The sequence below is a fragment of the Taudactylus pleione genome, unplaced genomic scaffold, assembly GCF_031769625.1.
Source record: "Taudactylus pleione unplaced genomic scaffold, aTauple2 ptg000257l, whole genome shotgun sequence".
Taxonomy (NCBI): domain Eukaryota; kingdom Metazoa; phylum Chordata; class Amphibia; order Anura; family Myobatrachidae; genus Taudactylus; species Taudactylus pleione.
The window spans coordinates 806,664-825,681 of NW_028284659.1; the positions used below are offsets into that span (position 1 = coordinate 806,664).

The window sequence follows — 19,018 nt, forward strand, 5'->3', positions numbered from 1 at the left end:
AGTAACATCTGACACTTATGTAATGCTGTAATGTTACCTCAGTATACCATAGTAATATCTGACACTTATGCAATGCTGTAATGTTACCTCAGTATACCATAGTAACATCTGACACTTACAGTCAGGTGCATAAATATTGGGACATTGACAGAATTTTCATATTTTGGCCTCTATGCCCCAAGAACAAGCAGGAACTGAAGACATTTGCAGTAGAGGCCTGGCAGAGCATCACCAGGGATGAAACCCAGCGTCTGGTGATGTCTATGCGTTCCAGACTTCAGGCTGTAATTGCCTGCAAAGTATTTGCAACAAAGTATTAAAAAGTGAAAGTTAGATTTAGGATTGTTTAGTTTGTCCCATTACTTTTGGCCCCTTAAAAAGTGGGAGGCACATATAGAAACCGTTGTAATTCCTACACCGTTCACCTGATTTGGATGTAATTACCCTCAAATTAAATCTGAAAGTCTGCAGGTAAATCACATCTTGTTTGTTTCATTTCAAAGCCATTGTGGTGGTGAATAGAGGCCAAAATATGAGAATTCTGTCAATGTCCCAATATTTATGCACCTGACTGTATGTGGTATGGGGCTGGTGCGCGTGCATATACTAATGAGACAACAATTGCCGGCGCTGGTTTCTGCTTGCAGACGCACAATTCCCTGCATTAGTTGAATGTAATTTGGCATTAGCATAAGGATTCTGCCGCTGCCGCCATTTTGCATGTGACGCAGAATCAGCCCCATTGTTTTAGTTAACCGATAACAGATTTTATTATTTTTTTTTATTGTTTTTGGTGCCTGTCTCAGCGCTCTGCCTTTGTTCTCTGTGTGCCGCTGGGTTAGTGGAGATGATTGAAGGTGAGTACGGTAGACGTGGTTGTACATATCATCCGGCGTTATGGGCTTGTTTGTGGCAGCTATTAATCTAGAGACCTCTACTCTGTGCAATATATCATTCAGATCTGCCGCAGGTCCCATCCCTTCCTGTCAGCCATTGTTTACTTATGCATATCCTCCTGGTTATAAAGATGCTGGCGTCATCTGTCACATCAAACGCATTCGTGAATGTGACGCGGACAGTAGCCGTATTAATGAAGGTGGCGATGTCTCCCCTCGGCAGCCGCCAGCGCTGCGCAGTCCCTACAGTCCTGGGATGGATGACCATGCAATGTCACCTCACTCTGGAAGAAGCCGAGGGAATATTTATTGCTGTTAATTAAAAAGTCCCGTTATTAGAACGACCTGTGGATTTTCTATTTCCTAATTAGGTTCTTCGCTGGAGATTCTGGAAGAGAGGAAACTGCACATAATTCACTTAAACGTCTTTCTATAAATACCAGATGTGACTTTATCAACGTCCTTGTCATAAGGGGATAATGTGGTGCCCAGAGATTCAGTGCACATTGGTAAGGAGGACACGACAGGTCTTCTCTTACTAAGTTTAGTTTGCCATGTATATTTATTCCTTTCAGGGGCTGGATGGCGACCTCTAGCCCAGGGCAGGATGAGGGGGAGGGGTGTGTGGGGTGGGGGTGGGGGGGTTGGTGGTCTCCATTTACGCCCTCACCAAAGGATAATGACCAAGCTGTTGAAGGGCAATGCCTCGCACTATACCACCCTCCAATCAATTTGCTCACCAGAAAAAAACGGGACATAGAATAAGTGTGCCGTGGGGTGTGATGGGTGTACAGATCTGGCTGATTTCGATGGATCTCTTGTGCCGAGGATAGGTTTGATGCAAATGCGCACTGATAGCGATGGCGTCTGGTCTCAACATCAGATGGATGGCGCAGTGCAGCCACGGAAATGCCGCTGTATCTGAATACAGGCTGAGATCCGCATTGTTTTCCTCTTAGTCAGCCCCTCTGTGTACATCCCGAAACCAAACAATGCCCCCATAAAATGTTCCCCTCGCAAATTTACTAAGAAGTGAGTTTAGCTGAGAGTGAGTTGGCCGATAGTGAAGCTGATAGAGATTTCTCCCCCGAGTAGCAAGTTTAGATGAGATTACTCACCGGAGATTGCAGTGTTTTCTCTCTGCCAAACTCTCCCGAGCTAGCAGCCTGCACATGTCAGTGAGACACATCAGTGAGACACATCAGTGAGACACATCAGTGAGATATGTGAAGGCTGTTTGTGTGTTGTACCTGTTAAAGAAGGGTTAAATCTTAAAAAAAAAAAAAAATATGTAGGATCTCCCCCCAAAAGCATAACCAGCCCCGGACTGCTCAGCCAGTCTTGGTTCCTAAAAGTACAGGGAACAAAACTAGTAGGGTTCCCCTGTAATTTAGGAACCAGCACCTGGCTGCAGGGCCAGTGCTCGTTTAAAATATAGGAAGGAAAAAAATGCATAGGGGTCTCCCTATATTTAAAACTAGCACCGGACCCAAACCGACCGTGGTGTAATGCCGCAGCCAGGAGACCCTATCACTGGGACTCCAGGGCCAAAGCATTAACACCCCAAGTCAGTCAGCCAAAGCCGGGGATCTCAGGGGAGGTGGGGACCCCCACAAGAAGGGTTCTCCCCTCTCCCAAAACCCCAGGCTTATTCTGAAGCCCAGGGTTCATCCCCGCACCCCCGGAGCGGTGGGTACGGGGGTAATAATGTGTTAAATAGTTCTAAACTATTGTAATTTACAGTGGAACTACAGGTGCCAGCATGCCTGACCTTTATCACTTGTGGAACTACAAGTGCCAGCAGGCAGCAGGCACCCTTACTCCCACTGTAAAATAAATAGTTAAAAAAAGCACAGTACACACACACACTGCCTAAAGTAAAACTTTATTACATACCTACCTACCTCATTCACAGATACTAACTGTAGAGCGCACGCTGATTGGCTCCTGACTCACTGACCAGCCCACATGGGAACTGTTAGGAGCCGGAGCCAATCAGCAGCCACTCTACAGTAATTCCACAAGTGCCAAAGGGCAGACAGGCTGGCACCTGTAGTTCCATTGTAAATTACAATAGTTTAGAACTATTTAACACATTATTACCCCCATACCCACCAGGCCAGGGATGTGGGGAAGAGCCACAGGCTTCAGCCTAAACTTGGGGTTTTGGGAGAGGGAGGGACCCCTTTTGGGGGGTCCCCACCTCCCCTAAGATCCCTGGCTTGGGCTGTTAATGCTTTGACCATGGAGCCCCTGTGATGGGGTCTCCTGGCTGTGGCATTACACCCCAGTCAGTTTGGTCCGGTGCTGATTTTAAATATAAGGGGACCCCTAAGCATTTTTTCCCCCCTACATTTAAAATCGGCACTGGCCCTGCAACCAGGTGCTGGTTCCTAAATTACGGAGGAACCCTACTCTCTTTGTTCCCTGTAATATTAGGAACCAGGACTGGCTGAGCAGTTCGGGGCTGGTTATGCTTTTTTTGGGGGGGCCCCCTACATCATTTAAAAAAAAATCTAAACATTTTACATTAGGTACACATGCAGAAACATACACAAATCACACAGATCTGTGTATCTTTCTGCCAAACTCGCAGCTTGGGAGGTGGAGTGTTTGAAACTTCAATTTATCATGGAGTTTGCTGCAATCTCATGCGAGATTGTAATCTCGATTCTTGGTAAATTCCCGAGTTGCATCTTTTTCATGAAAAGTACATCCTAGTTTGGCCAATGGTGAGTTGTTTCGAGTTTGCGATCTCACCCGAGTTTGTCTTTATTAAATTTACGAGATGAAAAACACGCCTAAACTCACCGGAGATTGTCATCTCGACCAAACTCGAATCTTAGTAAATTGGCGCCATATAAATAAATAAATAATAATAATAAAGCGGAGATGGGCTCTGAGAAATACATATGCGCAGAAGATAATCGTCTTGGTGCAGTGTACTTATATTTGCTTACAGTATTGTATAAATGTCGTTTTCTTTACATCTTTAAAATATCTCTGTAGACCCCGATTTATCAAAATTTCAGAGAAATAAAATGTAGAGATGTAGCAGAAATGAATTGATGTGATTGTCGCTATTGTCAGCAGGTTGTGTGTCTCTTGGAGATCTTTGTCTGATTGTTTCTAACAACATATTTTATATTTATTCCTTTTCGGTGATTCTAATAAATAACCAACGTAATTATGGGAACATGCAGTATGTCTGCCACATTTATTGTACTTCCATCCATATACAGTAGATGACCCAATATAACAGGAGTGAAATCCATACTATTATACTATCTGCTCATTTCTTTTGCAGCGATACTGAACCGCTCAAACCTTTATTATGTACCTACAGCCTCGCTAATTGCCCACCCTTCCTCCTAGACCTTCATACTCTACAGGGCTGAGAACAGTCCCAACGCTGGCTGGAGGGATAACATCGGGGAGTGAAGAGACCCCGTAGTTTGGAACCTTTGGTTTTATGGCATTTTCCTGGAATCTTTGCGAGTTACAGGATTTTGTTGGCATAAAACATGGGGGAAAACACGCAATACGTGGGAGACCTACATGAGCACTTTATACCATGAGTCCATTGTTTAGTTGAAGTCTATGAATAATATTTGAAGTGTTTATCCACCTTTAGGTAACTTTAAATGAATGTCTCGTATATGCCACCGTGCAGGATTCACCATATACATGAATGTATCTTCCTAGCGTTTGTCTGTGTTTTTCGGCCATGTCTTTATATGAGTAGACAGTTGTTTTGAATTGTTGCCCTGCGTTACAGGACGATCGTCATCTGAAAAGATAACGGTACCTGATGTGCTTATAGATTGTGATGTTGTCTACGCTCATTATAGCAATTTGTTGCTGATTTGCTTTTGCAAAATGAAAATAAATTATTTTGCAATTATTCAACAACACCAATAGGCTGAGAAGGAATCGCCCATTATTTTGATATAATTACACCTAACGTTAATTAATATTCATTAATGTAGGTCACTTTGATAAATACTGATACATTTTGCTTGTATCTTTTCACAGATAAGATGGGACCCCCTTTCTGGAGTGTAACTTGGCGGAAATGACAATCGCCCTAGAGATGCAGCCTGTGGTACAATGACGCCGTTACTGCACGCCGAGCTGGGACGCGCTGTTATACGGCGGTACGTGAAGACACTGTGACTGCTGTGCTTTCCCTTTCAGCACATGCTTGCGTCACTCACATGAATTTCGCTTGTTTAGAAACAACCCTCCATCATTTTGGAAATGTGGTTACCGCCTGTCTGCTAAAGGAGAAGGGGGAGATCCAGGCAATCCCCCACTAATCAGGATACTAGGAAAGTAAACTAGCCCACATTAAACTCCGAAAAGGATGTTTCTGGTGACCAGACAATGCTCCACTACTCCCCCTGAGCCGGCCTTCTCTGCGCAATCAGCCAAGTGTCCGCAAAGTGCTTAAACCAAAGGGATAATTTGCACTTACGTTAATTAAGATGTCTCAGAGTAATTGCTTTCCAAAGTGCTAGATCCTGGTTACTAAACAAATACTTGGGTGAGTATCTCAGAACAGAACAATCAAAGCAAGGTGACCTAAACCAGCCCCTGAAGCATACCACAAAATACATTAACTCCTTGTTTGCTAATACCCAGTGACGCAGACTTTTATTCGCGATACAAAAGAGCAAACGTTGGACTTTTTCGTGTATAAATATATTTAAGTACTGAAAAATACTTCTGTGGTGATTTATATAATGTAATTTGTGGGCTAAATCTAGCAGCTGGCCGCGGATTCATAGAATAGCCGTTTGCCAGAAATATAAAACGCTGCTGTAAGGAAAAAGGACCGTCTAACCCGAGGAGCTTACTAATCTAGACCACCCTTTTGGAAACACATGGGGTCTATTGGAGATGTCAGGCTTTGATTGGCCACTTTTACCATGGAAACCTTCAGACAACTGAAGCCTCCAGAATCGTGGTCATGCTCATCAACGCCAAGCGCCAGGCGACGGCGGTTCAAGCTAAGAAAAGGTCAGAGGTCACCGGAGTCAGGCAACAGGAGTCAGACAGAGGAGGGGGCAGCGGTCAGGGGGCAGGCTCTGACTCCCCCTGCCATAGAGGTGACCCCATCTAGTGAGGATGAGGCCTGGTCCACCTGCTCCACGCCAAGTGCGTCGCCAAAGAGACGCAGGGGGCTGCTGAAGAAATGGCTGAGACGGAAAGAAGGACGAGGAGGGTGAGTGACGAAATGAAGTAGGTTTGATCTGTAAAAATGACTGTAACTTCCTCAGGATTTAGTGATTGGGGGCGGGATGAAACAATCAGCGCATATTGCATGCGATACGTCACGCCACTTATCGCATGCATAGCTGCGTTTATTATTAATGGCGCATCCATGTATAATTGCGATTATTAGTGTAGAGGACGGCTCATACGGTAAGAACTGTCCTTTGCGTTGTGAGGATTTCCAGGTTTATGACTGAGGAGCCATATTGTGCATACGCTAGCCGCGGGGGGACAGATAAGCATACGGCAGATCCCTCCCTGGGGAATTCTGAGTAAATTATCGGCAGCTCCATCTACAGAAGCCATTGCCTATTGGGTATAAGAGAACTTGATACATAAGGGGATGCGGTAAACCTCAGAAAATGGCGGTATTCAGAATTTTGGCCACATTTTACCCTTAGTCCATCCCACCCAGGATGTTGTATCTTCTCCCAGCTTCTCTAGTTGGTCTCTGTGATTAGATTTATATAGCTCACAGATAGTATAATCATGCAGCACCACCTACAGTACCCAGGGCTGGATGTTACTGAGGGCTGGATGTTACTGAGGGCTGGATGTTACTGAGGGATGGATGTTACTCTCCCGGGGTATTTAGGTCTATTTCATTAGTATCAGCCGCTATTGTGGCGATTCTCCAAAACGTGGGAAGACGTGAGCAGGGACACCTGAGTATGGGTAATATGTGGTTGTGAAAGGGTTAAATAAAACAAAACCGCCTGGTATATCTAAAAATGAATAAAATCCCCTCCGATATCATCTCACACTCTACACGTAAACCCAAAGTTTTACCACCACGAAGATTTAAGTTCAAGAGCTGACACTCTTCAGCCGTTTTCAGTTCCTCCTGGACTTCCTATCAATATAGAGTCACAAGATAATCTGATTTGAATTACTATAATGTGAAGAAGGTATCGTCTCTTGGGCGCGGGTTGGCTAGATGAAGTTATACTGAATACCAATGTTCCTGATATCTGTCTCTTTATGTTAGGACCAATAGCTATTGCAGCAATGTATATACATCGTGTCCTTGTCCTGCACTGTAATGTACTGTAAGTTACTTCTTTCTTGTTCATTTACTAGTTTCTTGTTCACTTACTAGTTTTATGTACTGTGTAAGGCGCTGCGGAACACTTGTGGCGCCATATAAATTAAGGATAATAATAGTCCAAAATAGTATCACCGTTTTCTGTCTGTATTTTGTAGTGCGGCAGTTTTGTATAGCACTGTACTACTGCCCCCTAGTGCATAAAGGGCCAAACTACAGCACTGCATGAAACGTTAAACACTCAGCGGATTGTTTTATTTATCATGTGACCGCAACTAACACCTCATTAGTATAACTGAATAATAGAGGAGTATTTAAGTGATTGTTAGCTTAAAGTATGTCTCCTGGTTTAAGAAACCCAATGACCCAAACTTAATGTGAACTATGTATATTTTTGGAAATTGGGTTCAGAATCAACCCAGTATTTTAGTTAGTGGACAACAGGAGACCTGCGATTGGCTGGCATATGTACACAGTACCAGACAAAAGTTTGGACACCTCCACATTCAATGGTTTTTGTTTATTTAAATTATTTTCAACATAGTAGATTAATACTGAAGACATGAAAACTATGACAGATCACATATGGGATTATGTTGTAAACAAAAAGTATTAAACAAATCAAAATATGTTTTGTATTTTAGATTCCTAAAAAAAGCCCCCTTTTGCTTGGATGACGGCTTTGCACACTCTTGCCATTCTCTCATCCAGCTTCTCCTGGAATGGTGTTGAAGTAACAGGTGTTGCCTTGTCAGGAGTCAATCTGTGGAATTACTGCCTTCTTAATGTGTTTGATACCATCAGTTGTGTTGTGCAGAGGTAGGGTTAGTACACAGTGGACACCACTAGTTGACTACTGTTGTAATCCATATTATGGCACCAACCAATCAACTCAGTAAAGAGAAACGACAGTCCATCATTACTTAGACATGAAGGTCAGTCGATACAAAAAATTTCAAGAATTTGAATGTATCCTCAAGTGCAGTTGCAAAAACCATCAAACGCTATGATGAAACTGGCTCTCATGAGGACCTCCCCAGGAAAGGAAGACCAAGAGTTACCTCTGCTGCAGAGGATAAGTTCATTAGAGTTACCAGCCTCAGAAACCGCTACTTACCAGCACCTCAGATTAGAGACCACAAAGTCTTCACAGAGTTCAAGTAGCAGACAAATCTCAACATCAACTGTTCAGAGGAGACTGCGTGAATCAGGCCTTCATGGTTGTATTGCTGCGAAGAAGCCACTACTGAGGATGGACAACAAGAAGAAGAGAATTGTTTGGGCCAATAAACACAAGGAATGGACATTAGACCAGTGGAAATCTGTACTTTGGTCTGATGAGTCCAAATTTGAGATTTTTGGATCCAACCGCCGTGTCTTTGTGAGACGCAGAGAAGGTGAGCGGATGGTTTCTGCATGTGGGGTTCCCACTGTGAAGCATGGAGGAGGAGGTGTGATAGTATGGGGGTGGCTTTGCTGGTGACACTGTTGGTGATTTATTCAAAATTCAAGGCACACTTAACCAGCATGGCTACCACAGCATTCTGCAGCACCATGCCATCCCATCTGGTTTGCGCTTACTGGGACCATCATTTGTTTTTCAACAAGACAATGACCCCAAACACACCTCCAGGCTATGTAAGAGCTACGTGACCAGGAAGGAAAGTGATGGAATGCTGCATCAGATGTCCTGGCCTCCACAATCCCCCGACCTAAACCCAACTGAGCTGGTTTGGGATGAGTTGGACGGCAGAGTGAAGGAAAAGCAGCCTCAAGACTGTTGGAAAATTATTCCAGGAGATACGTCATGGTGCTGACTGAGAGAATGCCAAGAGTGTGCAAAGCCGTCATCCAAGCAAAAGGGGGATACTTTCGGGAATCTAACATATAAAACCTGTTTTGATTTGTTTAACACTTTTTTGTTTACAACATAATTCCATATGTGATCTGTCATAGTTTTGATGTCTTCAGTATTAATCTACTATGTTGAAAATAATTTACACAAACAAAAACCATTGAATGAGAAGTTGTGTCCACACTTTTGACTGGTACTGTGTGTATAATATAGTCATGGTTTACATGGATTGTGTGACGTTATGCTGCTTGACCTCTAGGTGGCAACATCATTCTTTATTGCTGCATTATTACACCTGAACACAAAGAGCAACATTGTTAGATGAGGAAAGCAATTCATGTATAATACATAGGGGTATATTTACTAAAGTGAGAGTTTTTAGAAGTGGAGATGTTGCCCATAGCAACCAATCAGATTCTAGCTATTCTCTTCTAGAAGGTGCTAGTTAAATGTTAAGTAGAATGTGATTGGTTGCTATGGGCAACATCGCCACTTCTAAAAGCCCTCACTTTAGTACATATACCCCTATGTTGCTTTGCAGCTACAGTATCTGTGGAAATGGAGCCATCTAGAAGGAGATGAGACACACACACAACCTTAGGTGACCAACTTCATCATACAGTATTGAGGTTTTGCTGCCACCAGAAATCATAACCCACAAACTCTAAAGCTTTTTAACACACCTCTCCCACTCCCCATTCTATTGATTAAAATATAGTTGTTACTGGTGGCTAGTATATAAACCCCATCTGGGGAACAACAGGCAAAGCAGCCCTCAATAAAGTGACTATAACTGAAAACAGGTCACAGAAACCTCCTTCAGAACTTTTAAACCAGTGGCTAAGCTAAATATATGGCAGGACTTTCAGTCTGGTGGCTAGCGTATGTGTGGCATGGCTTCCAACTCCAATCTGGTGGCTAGTGTATGCCAGGACCTCCAATTCCATTCTGGTGGCTAGCGTATGTGTGGCACGGCTTCCAACTCCAATCTGGTGGCTAGTGTATACCAGGACCTCCAATTCCATTCTGGTGGCTAGCATATGTGTGGCATGGCTTCCAACTCCAATCTGCTGGCATGTGTATTATATCAGTACCTCCAATTCCATTCTGGTGGCTAGTGTATACCAGGACCTCCAATTCCATTCTGGTGGCTAGCGTATGTGTGGCACGGCTTCCAACTCCAATCTGGTGGCTAGTGTATACCAGGACCTCCAATTCCATTCTGGTGGCTAGCATATGTGTGGCATGGCTTCCAACTCCAATCTGGTGGCTAGTGTATTATACCAGGACCTCCAATTTCATTCTGGTGGCTAGTGTATACCAGGACCTCCAATTTCATTCTGGTGGCTAGTGTATACCAGGACCTCCAATTCCATTCTGGTGGCTAGCGTATGTGTGGCACGGCTTCCAACTCCAATCTGGTGGCTAGTGTATACCAGGACCTCCAATTCCATTCTGGTGGCTAGCATATGTGTGGCATGGCTTCCAACTCCAATCTGGTGGCTAGTGTATACCAGGACCTCCAATTCCATTCTGGTGGCTAGCGTATGTGTGGCATGGCTTCCAACTCCATTCTGGTGGCTAGTGTATACCAGGACCTCCAATTCCATTCTGGTGGCTAGCGTATGTGTGGCATGGCTTCCAACTCCAATCTGGTGGCTAGTGTATTATACCAGGACCTCCAATTTCATTCTGGTGGCTAGTGTATACCAGGACCTCCAATTTCATTCTGGTGGCTAGTGTATACCAGGACCTCCAATTCCATTCTGGTGGCTAGCGTATGTGTGGCATGGCTTCCAACTCCATTCTGGTGGCTAGTGTATACCAGGACCTCCAATTCCATTCTGGTGGCTAGCGTATGTGTGGCATGGCTTCCAACTCCAATCTGGTGGCTAGTGTATACCAGGACCTCCAATTCCATTCTGGTGGCTAGCGTATGTGTGGCATGGCTTCCAACTCCATTCTGGTGGCTAGTGTATACCAGGACCTCCAATTCCATTCTGGTGGCTAGCGTATGTGTGGCATGGCTTCCAACTCCAATCTGGTGGCTAGTGTATGCCAGGACCTCCAATTCCATTCTGGTGGCTAGCGTATGTGTGGCATGGCTTCCAACTCCATTCTGGTGGCTAGTGTATACCAGGACCTCCAATTCCATTCTGGTGGCTAGCGTATGTGTGGCATGGCTTCCAACTCCAATCTGGTGGCTAGTGTATTATACCAGGACCTCCAATTTCATTCTGGTGGCTAGTGTATACCAGGACCTCCAATTTCATTCTGGTGGCTAGTGTATACCAGGACCTCCAATTCCATTCTGGTGGCTAGCGTATGTGTGGCATGGCTTCCAACTCCATTCTGGTGGCTAGTGTATACCAGGACCTCCAATTCCATTCTGGTGGCTAGCGTATGTGTGGCATGGCTTCCAACTCCAATCTGGTGGCTAGTGTATACCAGGACCTCCAATTCCATTCTGGTGGCTAGCGTATGTGTGGCACGGCTTCCAACTCCAATCTGGTGGCTAGTGTATACCAGGACCTCCAATTCCATTCTGGTGGCTAGCGTATGTGTGGCATGGCTTCCAACTCCATTCTGGTGGCTAGTGTATACCAGGACCTCCAATTCCATTCTGGTGGCTAGCGTATGTGTGGCACGGCTTCCAACTCCAATCTGGTGGCTAGTGTATACCAGGACCTCCAATTCCATTCTGGTGGCTAGCGTATGTGTGGCACGGCTTCCAGCTCCAATCTGGTGGCTAGTGTATGCCAGGACCTCCAATTCCATTCTGGTGGCTAGCGTATGTGTGGCACGGCTTCCAACTCCAATCTGGTGGCTAGTGTATACCAGGACCTCCAATTCCATTCTGGTGGCTAGCGTATGTGTGGCACGGCTTCCAACTCCAATCTGGTGGCTAGTGTATACCAGGACCTCCAATTCCATTCTGGTGGCTAGCGTATGTGTGGCATGGCTTCCAGCTCCATTCTGGTGGCTAGTGTATACCAGGACCTCCAATTCCATTCTGGTGGCTAGCGTATGTGTGGCACGGCTTCCAACTCCAATCTGGTGGCTAGTGTATACCAGGACCTCCAATTCCATTCTGGTGGCTAGCGTATGTGTGGCATGGCTTCCAACTCCATTCTGGTGGCTAGTGTATACCAGGACCTCCAATTCCATTCTGGTGGCTAGCGTATGTGTGGCACGGCTTCCAACTCCAATCTGGTGGCTAGTGTATACCAGGACCTCCAATTCCATTCTGGTGGCTAGCGTATGTGTGGCACGGCTTCCAACTCCAATCTGGTGGCTAGTGTATACCAGGACCTCCAATTCCATTCTGGTGGCTAGCGTATGTGTGGCACGGCTTCCAACTCCAATCTGGTGGCTAGTGTATACCAGGACCTCCAATTCCATTCTGGTGGCTAGCGTATGTGTGGCATGGCTTCCAACTCCAATCTGGTGGCTAGTGTATACCAGGACCTCCAATTCCATTCTGGTGGCTAGCGTATGTGTGGCATGGCTTCCAACTCCATTCTGGTGGCTAGTGTATACCAGGACCTCCAATTCCATTCTGGTGGCTAGCGTATGTGTGGCATGGCTTCCAACTCCAATCTGGTGGCTAGTGTATGCCAGGACCTCCAATTCCATTCTGGTGGCTAGCGTATGTGTGGCATGGCTTCCAACTCCATTCTGGTGGCTAGTGTATACCAGGACCTCCAATTCCATTCTGGTGGCTAGCGTATGTGTGGCATGGCTTCCAACTCCAATCTGGTGGCTAGTGTATTATACCAGGACCTCCAATTTCATTCTGGTGGCTAGTGTATACCAGGACCTCCAATTTCATTCTGGTGGCTAGTGTATACCAGGACCTCCAATTCCATTCTGGTGGCTAGCGTATGTGTGGCATGGCTTCCAACTCCATTCTGGTGGCTAGTGTATACCAGGACCTCCAATTCCATTCTGGTGGCTAGCGTATGTGTGGCATGGCTTCCAACTCCAATCTGGTGGCTAGTGTATACCAGGACCTCCAATTCCATTCTGGTGGCTAGCGTATGTGTGGCACGGCTTCCAACTCCAATCTGGTGGCTAGTGTATACCAGGACCTCCAATTCCATTCTGGTGGCTAGCGTATGTGTGGCATGGCTTCCAACTCCATTCTGGTGGCTAGTGTATACCAGGACCTCCAATTCCATTCTGGTGGCTAGCGTATGTGTGGCACGGCTTCCAACTCCAATCTGGTGGCTAGTGTATACCAGGACCTCCAATTCCATTCTGGTGGCTAGCGTATGTGTGGCACGGCTTCCAGCTCCAATCTGGTGGCTAGTGTATGCCAGGACCTCCAATTCCATTCTGGTGGCTAGCGTATGTGTGGCACGGCTTCCAACTCCAATCTGGTGGCTAGTGTATACCAGGACCTCCAATTCCATTCTGGTGGCTAGCGTATGTGTGGCACGGCTTCCAACTCCAATCTGGTGGCTAGTGTATACCAGGACCTCCAATTCCATTCTGGTGGCTAGCGTATGTGTGGCATGGCTTCCAGCTCCATTCTGGTGGCTAGTGTATACCAGGACCTCCAATTCCATTCTGGTGGCTAGCGTATGTGTGGCACGGCTTCCAGCTCCAATCTGGTGGCTAGTGTATGCCAGGACCTCCAATTCCATTCTGGTGGCTAGCGTATGTGTGGCACGGCTTCCAACTCCAATCTGGTGGCTAGTGTATACCAGGACCTCCAATTCCATTCTGGTGGCTAGCGTATGTGTGGCACGGCTTCCAACTCCAATCTGGTGGCTAGTGTATACCAGGACCTCCAATTCCATTCTGGTGGCTAGCGTATGTGTGGCATGGCTTCCAGCTCCATTCTGGTGGCTAGTGTATACCAGGACCTCCAATTCCATTCTGGTGGCTAGCGTATGTGTGGCACGGCTTCCAGCTCCAATCTGGTGGCTAGTGTATGCCAGGACCTCCAATTCCATTCTGGTGGCTAGCGTATGTGTGGCACGGCTTCCAACTCCAATCTGGTGGCTAGTGTATACCAGGACCTCCAATTCCATTCTGGTGGCTAGCGTATGTGTGGCACGGCTTCGAACTCCAATCTGGTGGCTAGTGTATACCAGGACCTCCAATTCCATTCTGGTGGCTAGCGTATGTGTGGCATGGCTTCCAGCTCCATTCTGGTGGCTAGTGTATACCAGGACCTCCAATTCCATTCTGGTGGCTAGCGTATGTGTGGCATGGCTTCCAACTCCAATCTGGTGGCTAGTGTATTATACCAGGACCTCCAATTTCATTCTGGTGGCTAGTGTATACCAGGACCTCCAATTTCATTCTGGTGGCTAGTGTATACCAGGACCTCCAATTCCATTCTGGTGGCTAGCGTATGTGTGGCATGGCTTCCAACTCCATTCTGGTGGCTAGTGTATACCAGGACCTCCAATTCCATTCTGGTGGCTAGCGTATGTGTGGCATGGCTTCCAACTCCAATCTGGTGGCTAGTGTATACCAGGACCTCCAATTCCATTCTGGTGGCTAGCGTATGTGTGGCACGGCTTCCAACTCCAATCTGGTGGCTAGTGTATACCAGGACCTCCAATTCCATTCTGGTGGCTAGCGTATGTGTGGCATGGCTTCCAACTCCATTCTGGTGGCTAGTGTATACCAGGACCTCCAATTCCATTCTGGTGGCTAGCGTATGTGTGGCACGGCTTCCAACTCCAATCTGGTGGCTAGTGTATACCAGGACCTCCAATTCCATTCTGGTGGCTAGCGTATGTGTGGCACGGCTTCCAGCTCCAATCTGGTGGCTAGTGTATGCCAGGACCTCCAATTCCATTCTGGTGGCTAGCGTATGTGTGGCACGGCTTCCAACTCCAATCTGGTGGCTAGTGTATACCAGGACCTCCAATTCCATTCTGGTGGCTAGCGTATGTGTGGCACGGCTTCCAACTCCAATCTGGTGGCTAGTGTATACCAGGACCTCCAATTCCATTCTGGTGGCTAGCGTATGTGTGGCATGGCTTCCAGCTCCATTCTGGTGGCTAGTGTATACCAGGACCTCCAATTCCATTCTGGTGGCTAGCGTATGTGTGGCACGGCTTCCAGCTCCAATCTGGTGGCTAGTGTATGCCAGGACCTCCAATTCCATTCTGGTGGCTAGCGTATGTGTGGCACGGCTTCCAACTCCAATCTGGTGGCTAGTGTATACCAGGACCTCCAATTCCATTCTGGTGGCTAGCGTATGTGTGGCACGGCTTCCAACTCCAATCTGGTGGCTAGTGTATACCAGGACCTCCAATTCCATTCTGGTGGCTAGCGTATGTGTGGCACGGCTTCCAACTCCAATCTGGTGGCTAGTGTATACCAGGACCTCCAATTCCATTCTGGTGGCTAGCGTATGTGTGGCATGGCTTCCAGCTCCATTCTGGTGGCTAGTGTATACCAGGACCTCCAATTCCATTCTGGTGGCTAGCGTATGTGTGGCACGGCTTCCAACTCCAATCTGGTGGCTAGTGTATACCAGGACCTCCAATTCCATTCTGGTGGCTAGCGTATGTGTGGCATGGCTTCCAGCTCCATTCTGGTGGCTAGTGTATACCAGGACCTCCAATTCCATTCTGGTGGCTAGCGTATGTGTGGCACGGCTTCCAGCTCCAATCTGGTGGCTAGTGTATGCCAGGACCTCCAATTCCATTCTGGTGGCTAGCGTATGTGTGGCACGGCTTCCAACTCCAATCTGGTGGCTAGTGTATACCAGGACCTCCATTTCCATTCTGGTGGCTAGCGTATGTGTGGCACGGCTTCCAACTCCAATCTGGTGGCTAGTGTATACCAGGACCTCCAATTCCATTCTGGTGGCTAGCGTATGTGTGGCATGGCTTCCAGCTCCATTCTGGTGGCTAGTGTATACCAGGACCTCCAATTCCATTCTGGTGGCTAGCGTATGTGTGGCATGGCTTCCAACTCCAATCTGGTGGCTAGTGTATTATACCAGGACCTCCAATTTCATTCTGGTGGCTAGTGTATACCAGGACCTCCAATTTCATTCTGGTGGCTAGTGTATACCAGGACCTCCAATTCCATTCTGGTGGCTAGCGTATGTGTGGCATGGCTTCCAACTCCATTCTGGTGGCTAGTGTATACCAGGACCTCCAATTCCATTCTGGTGGCTAGCGTATGTGTGGCATGGCTTCCAACTCCAATCTGGTGGCTAGTGTATACCAGGACCTCCAATTCCATTCTGGTGGCTAGCGTATGTGTGGCACGGCTTCCAACTCCAATCTGGTGGCTAGTGTATACCAGGACCTCCAATTCCATTCTGGTGGCTAGCGTATGTGTGGCATGGCTTCCAACTCCATTCTGGTGGCTAGTGTATACCAGGACCTCCAATTCCATTCTGGTGGCTAGCGTATGTGTGGCACGGCTTCCAACTCCAATCTGGTGGCTAGTGTATACCAGGACCTCCAATTCCATTCTGGTGGCTAGCGTATGTGTGGCACGGCTTCCAGCTCCAATCTGGTGGCTAGTGTATGCCAGGACCTCCAATTCCATTCTGGTGGCTAGCGTATGTGTGGCACGGCTTCCAACTCCAATCTGGTGGCTAGTGTATACCAGGACCTCCAATTCCATTCTGGTGGCTAGCGTATGTGTGGCACGGCTTCCAACTCCAATCTGGTGGCTAGTGTATACCAGGACCTCCAATTCCATTCTGGTGGCTAGCGTATGTGTGGCATGGCTTCCAGCTCCATTCTGGTGGCTAGTGTATACCAGGACCTCCAATTCCATTCTGGTGGCTAGCGTATGTGTGGCACGGCTTCCAGCTCCAATCTGGTGGCTAGTGTATGCCAGGACCTCCAATTCCATTCTGGTGGCTAGCGTATGTGTGGCACGGCTTCCAACTCCAATCTGGTGGCTAGTGTATACCAGGACCTCCAATTCCATTCTGGTGGCTAGCGTATGTGTGGCACGGCTTCCAACTCCAATCTGGTGGCTAGTGTATACCAGGACCTCCAATTCCATTCTGGTGGCTAGCGTATGTGTGGCACGGCTTCCAACTCCAATCTGGTGGCTAGTGTATACCAGGACCTCCAATTCCATTCTGGTGGCTAGCGTATGTGTGGCACGGCTTCCAACTCCAATCTGGTGGCTAGTGTATACCAGGACCTCCAATTCCATTCTGGTGGCTAGCGTATGTGTGGCATGGCTTCCAGCTCCATTCTGGTGGCTAGTGTATACCAGGACCTCCAATTCCATTCTGGTGGCTAGCGTATGTGTGGCATGGCTTCCAGCTCCATTCTGGTGGCTAGTGTATACCAGGACCTCCAATTCCATTCTGGTGGCTAGCGTATGTGTGGCACGGCTTCCAGCTCCAATCTGGTGGCTAGTGTATGCCAGGACCTCCAATTCCATTCTGGTGGCTAGCGTATGTGTGGCACGGCTTCCAACTCCAATCTGGTGGCTAGTGTATACCAGGACCTCCAATTCCATTCTGGTGGCTAGCGTATGTGTGGCACGGCTTCCAACTCCAATCTGGTGGCTAGTGTATACCAGGACCTCCAATTCCATTCTGGTGGCTAGCGTATGTGTGGCACGGCTTCCAACTCCAATCTGGTGGCTAGTGTATACCAGGACCTCCAATTCCATTCTGGTGGCTAGCGTATGTGTGGCACGGCTTCCAACTCCAATCTGGTGGCTAGTGTATACCAGGACCTCCAATTCCATTCTGGTGGCTAGCGTATGTGTGGCATGGCTTCCAGCTCCATTCTGGTGGCTAGTGTATACCAGGACCTCCAATTCCATTCTGGTGGCTAGCGTATGTGTGGCACGGCTTCCAACTCCAATCTGGTGGCTAGTGTATACCAGGACCTCCAATTCCATTCTGGTGGCTAGCGTATGTGTGGCATGGCTTCCAACTCCAATCTGGTGGCTAGTGTATGCCAGGACCTCCAATTCCATTCTGGTGGCTAGCGTATGTGTGGCACGGCTTCCAACTCCAATCTGGTGGCTAGTGTATGCCAGGACCTCCAATTCCATTCTGGTGGCTAGCGTATGTGTGGCACGGCTTCCAACTCCAATCTGGTGGCTAGTGTATACCAGGACCTCCAATTCCATTCTGGTGGCTAGCGTATGTGTGGCATGGCTTCCAACTCCATTCTGGTGGCTAGTGTATACCAGGACCTCCAATTCCATTCTGGTGGCTAGCGTATGTGTGGCACGGCTTCCAACTCCAATCTGGTGGCTAGTGTATACCAGGACCTCCAATTCCATTCTGGTGGCTAGCGTATGTGTGGCATGGCTTCCAACTCCATTCTGGTGGCTAGTGTATACCAGGACCTCCAATTCCATTCTGGTGGCTAGCGTATGTGTGGCACGGCTTCCAACTCCAATCTGGTGGCTAGTGTATACCAGGACCTCCAATTCCATTCTGGTGGCTAGCGTATGTGTGGCACGGCTTCCAGCTCCAATCTGGTGGCTAGTGTATGCCAGGACCTCCAATTCCATTCTGGTGGCTAGCGTATGTGTGGCACGGCTTCCAACTCCAATCTGGTGGCTAGTGTATGCCAGGACCTCCAATTCCATTCTGGTGGCTAGCGTATGTGTGGCATGGCTTCCAACTCCATTCTGGTGGCTAGTGTATACCAGGACCTCCAATTCCATTCTGGTGGCTAGCGTATGTGTGGCACGGCTTCCAGCTCCAATCTGGTGGCTAGTGTATACCAGGACCTCCAATTCCATTCTGGTGGCTAGCGTATGTGTGGCACGGCTTCCAGCTCCAATCTGGTGGCTAGTGTATGCCAGGACCTCCAATTCCATTCTGGTGGCTAGCGTATGTGTGGCACGGCTTCCAACTCCAATCTGGTGGCTAGTGTATGCCAGGACCTCCAATTCCATTCTGGTGGCTAGCGTATGTGTGGCATGGCTTCCAACTCCATTCTGGTGGCTAGTGTATACCAGGACCTCCAA

General features: G+C 47.5%; 1 protein-coding gene across 3 annotated transcripts in view; it reads left to right on the forward strand.

Moving 5' to 3' along the window:
- Positions 1–19,018, forward strand: part of GRAMD1A (GRAM domain containing 1A) — a 234,874-nt gene that overhangs the window by 5,915 nt on the left and 209,941 nt on the right. For all 3 annotated transcript variants that reach the window (XM_088480865.1, XM_088480864.1, XM_088480866.1), the window contains exon 2: positions 4,932–6,123. In XM_088480865.1, coding sequence (XP_088336991.1) covers positions 5,828–6,123 — 296 coding nt within the window. In that variant the 5' untranslated portion in view covers positions 4,932–5,827. The remainder of the gene's footprint in view (positions 1–4,931; positions 6,124–19,018) is intronic.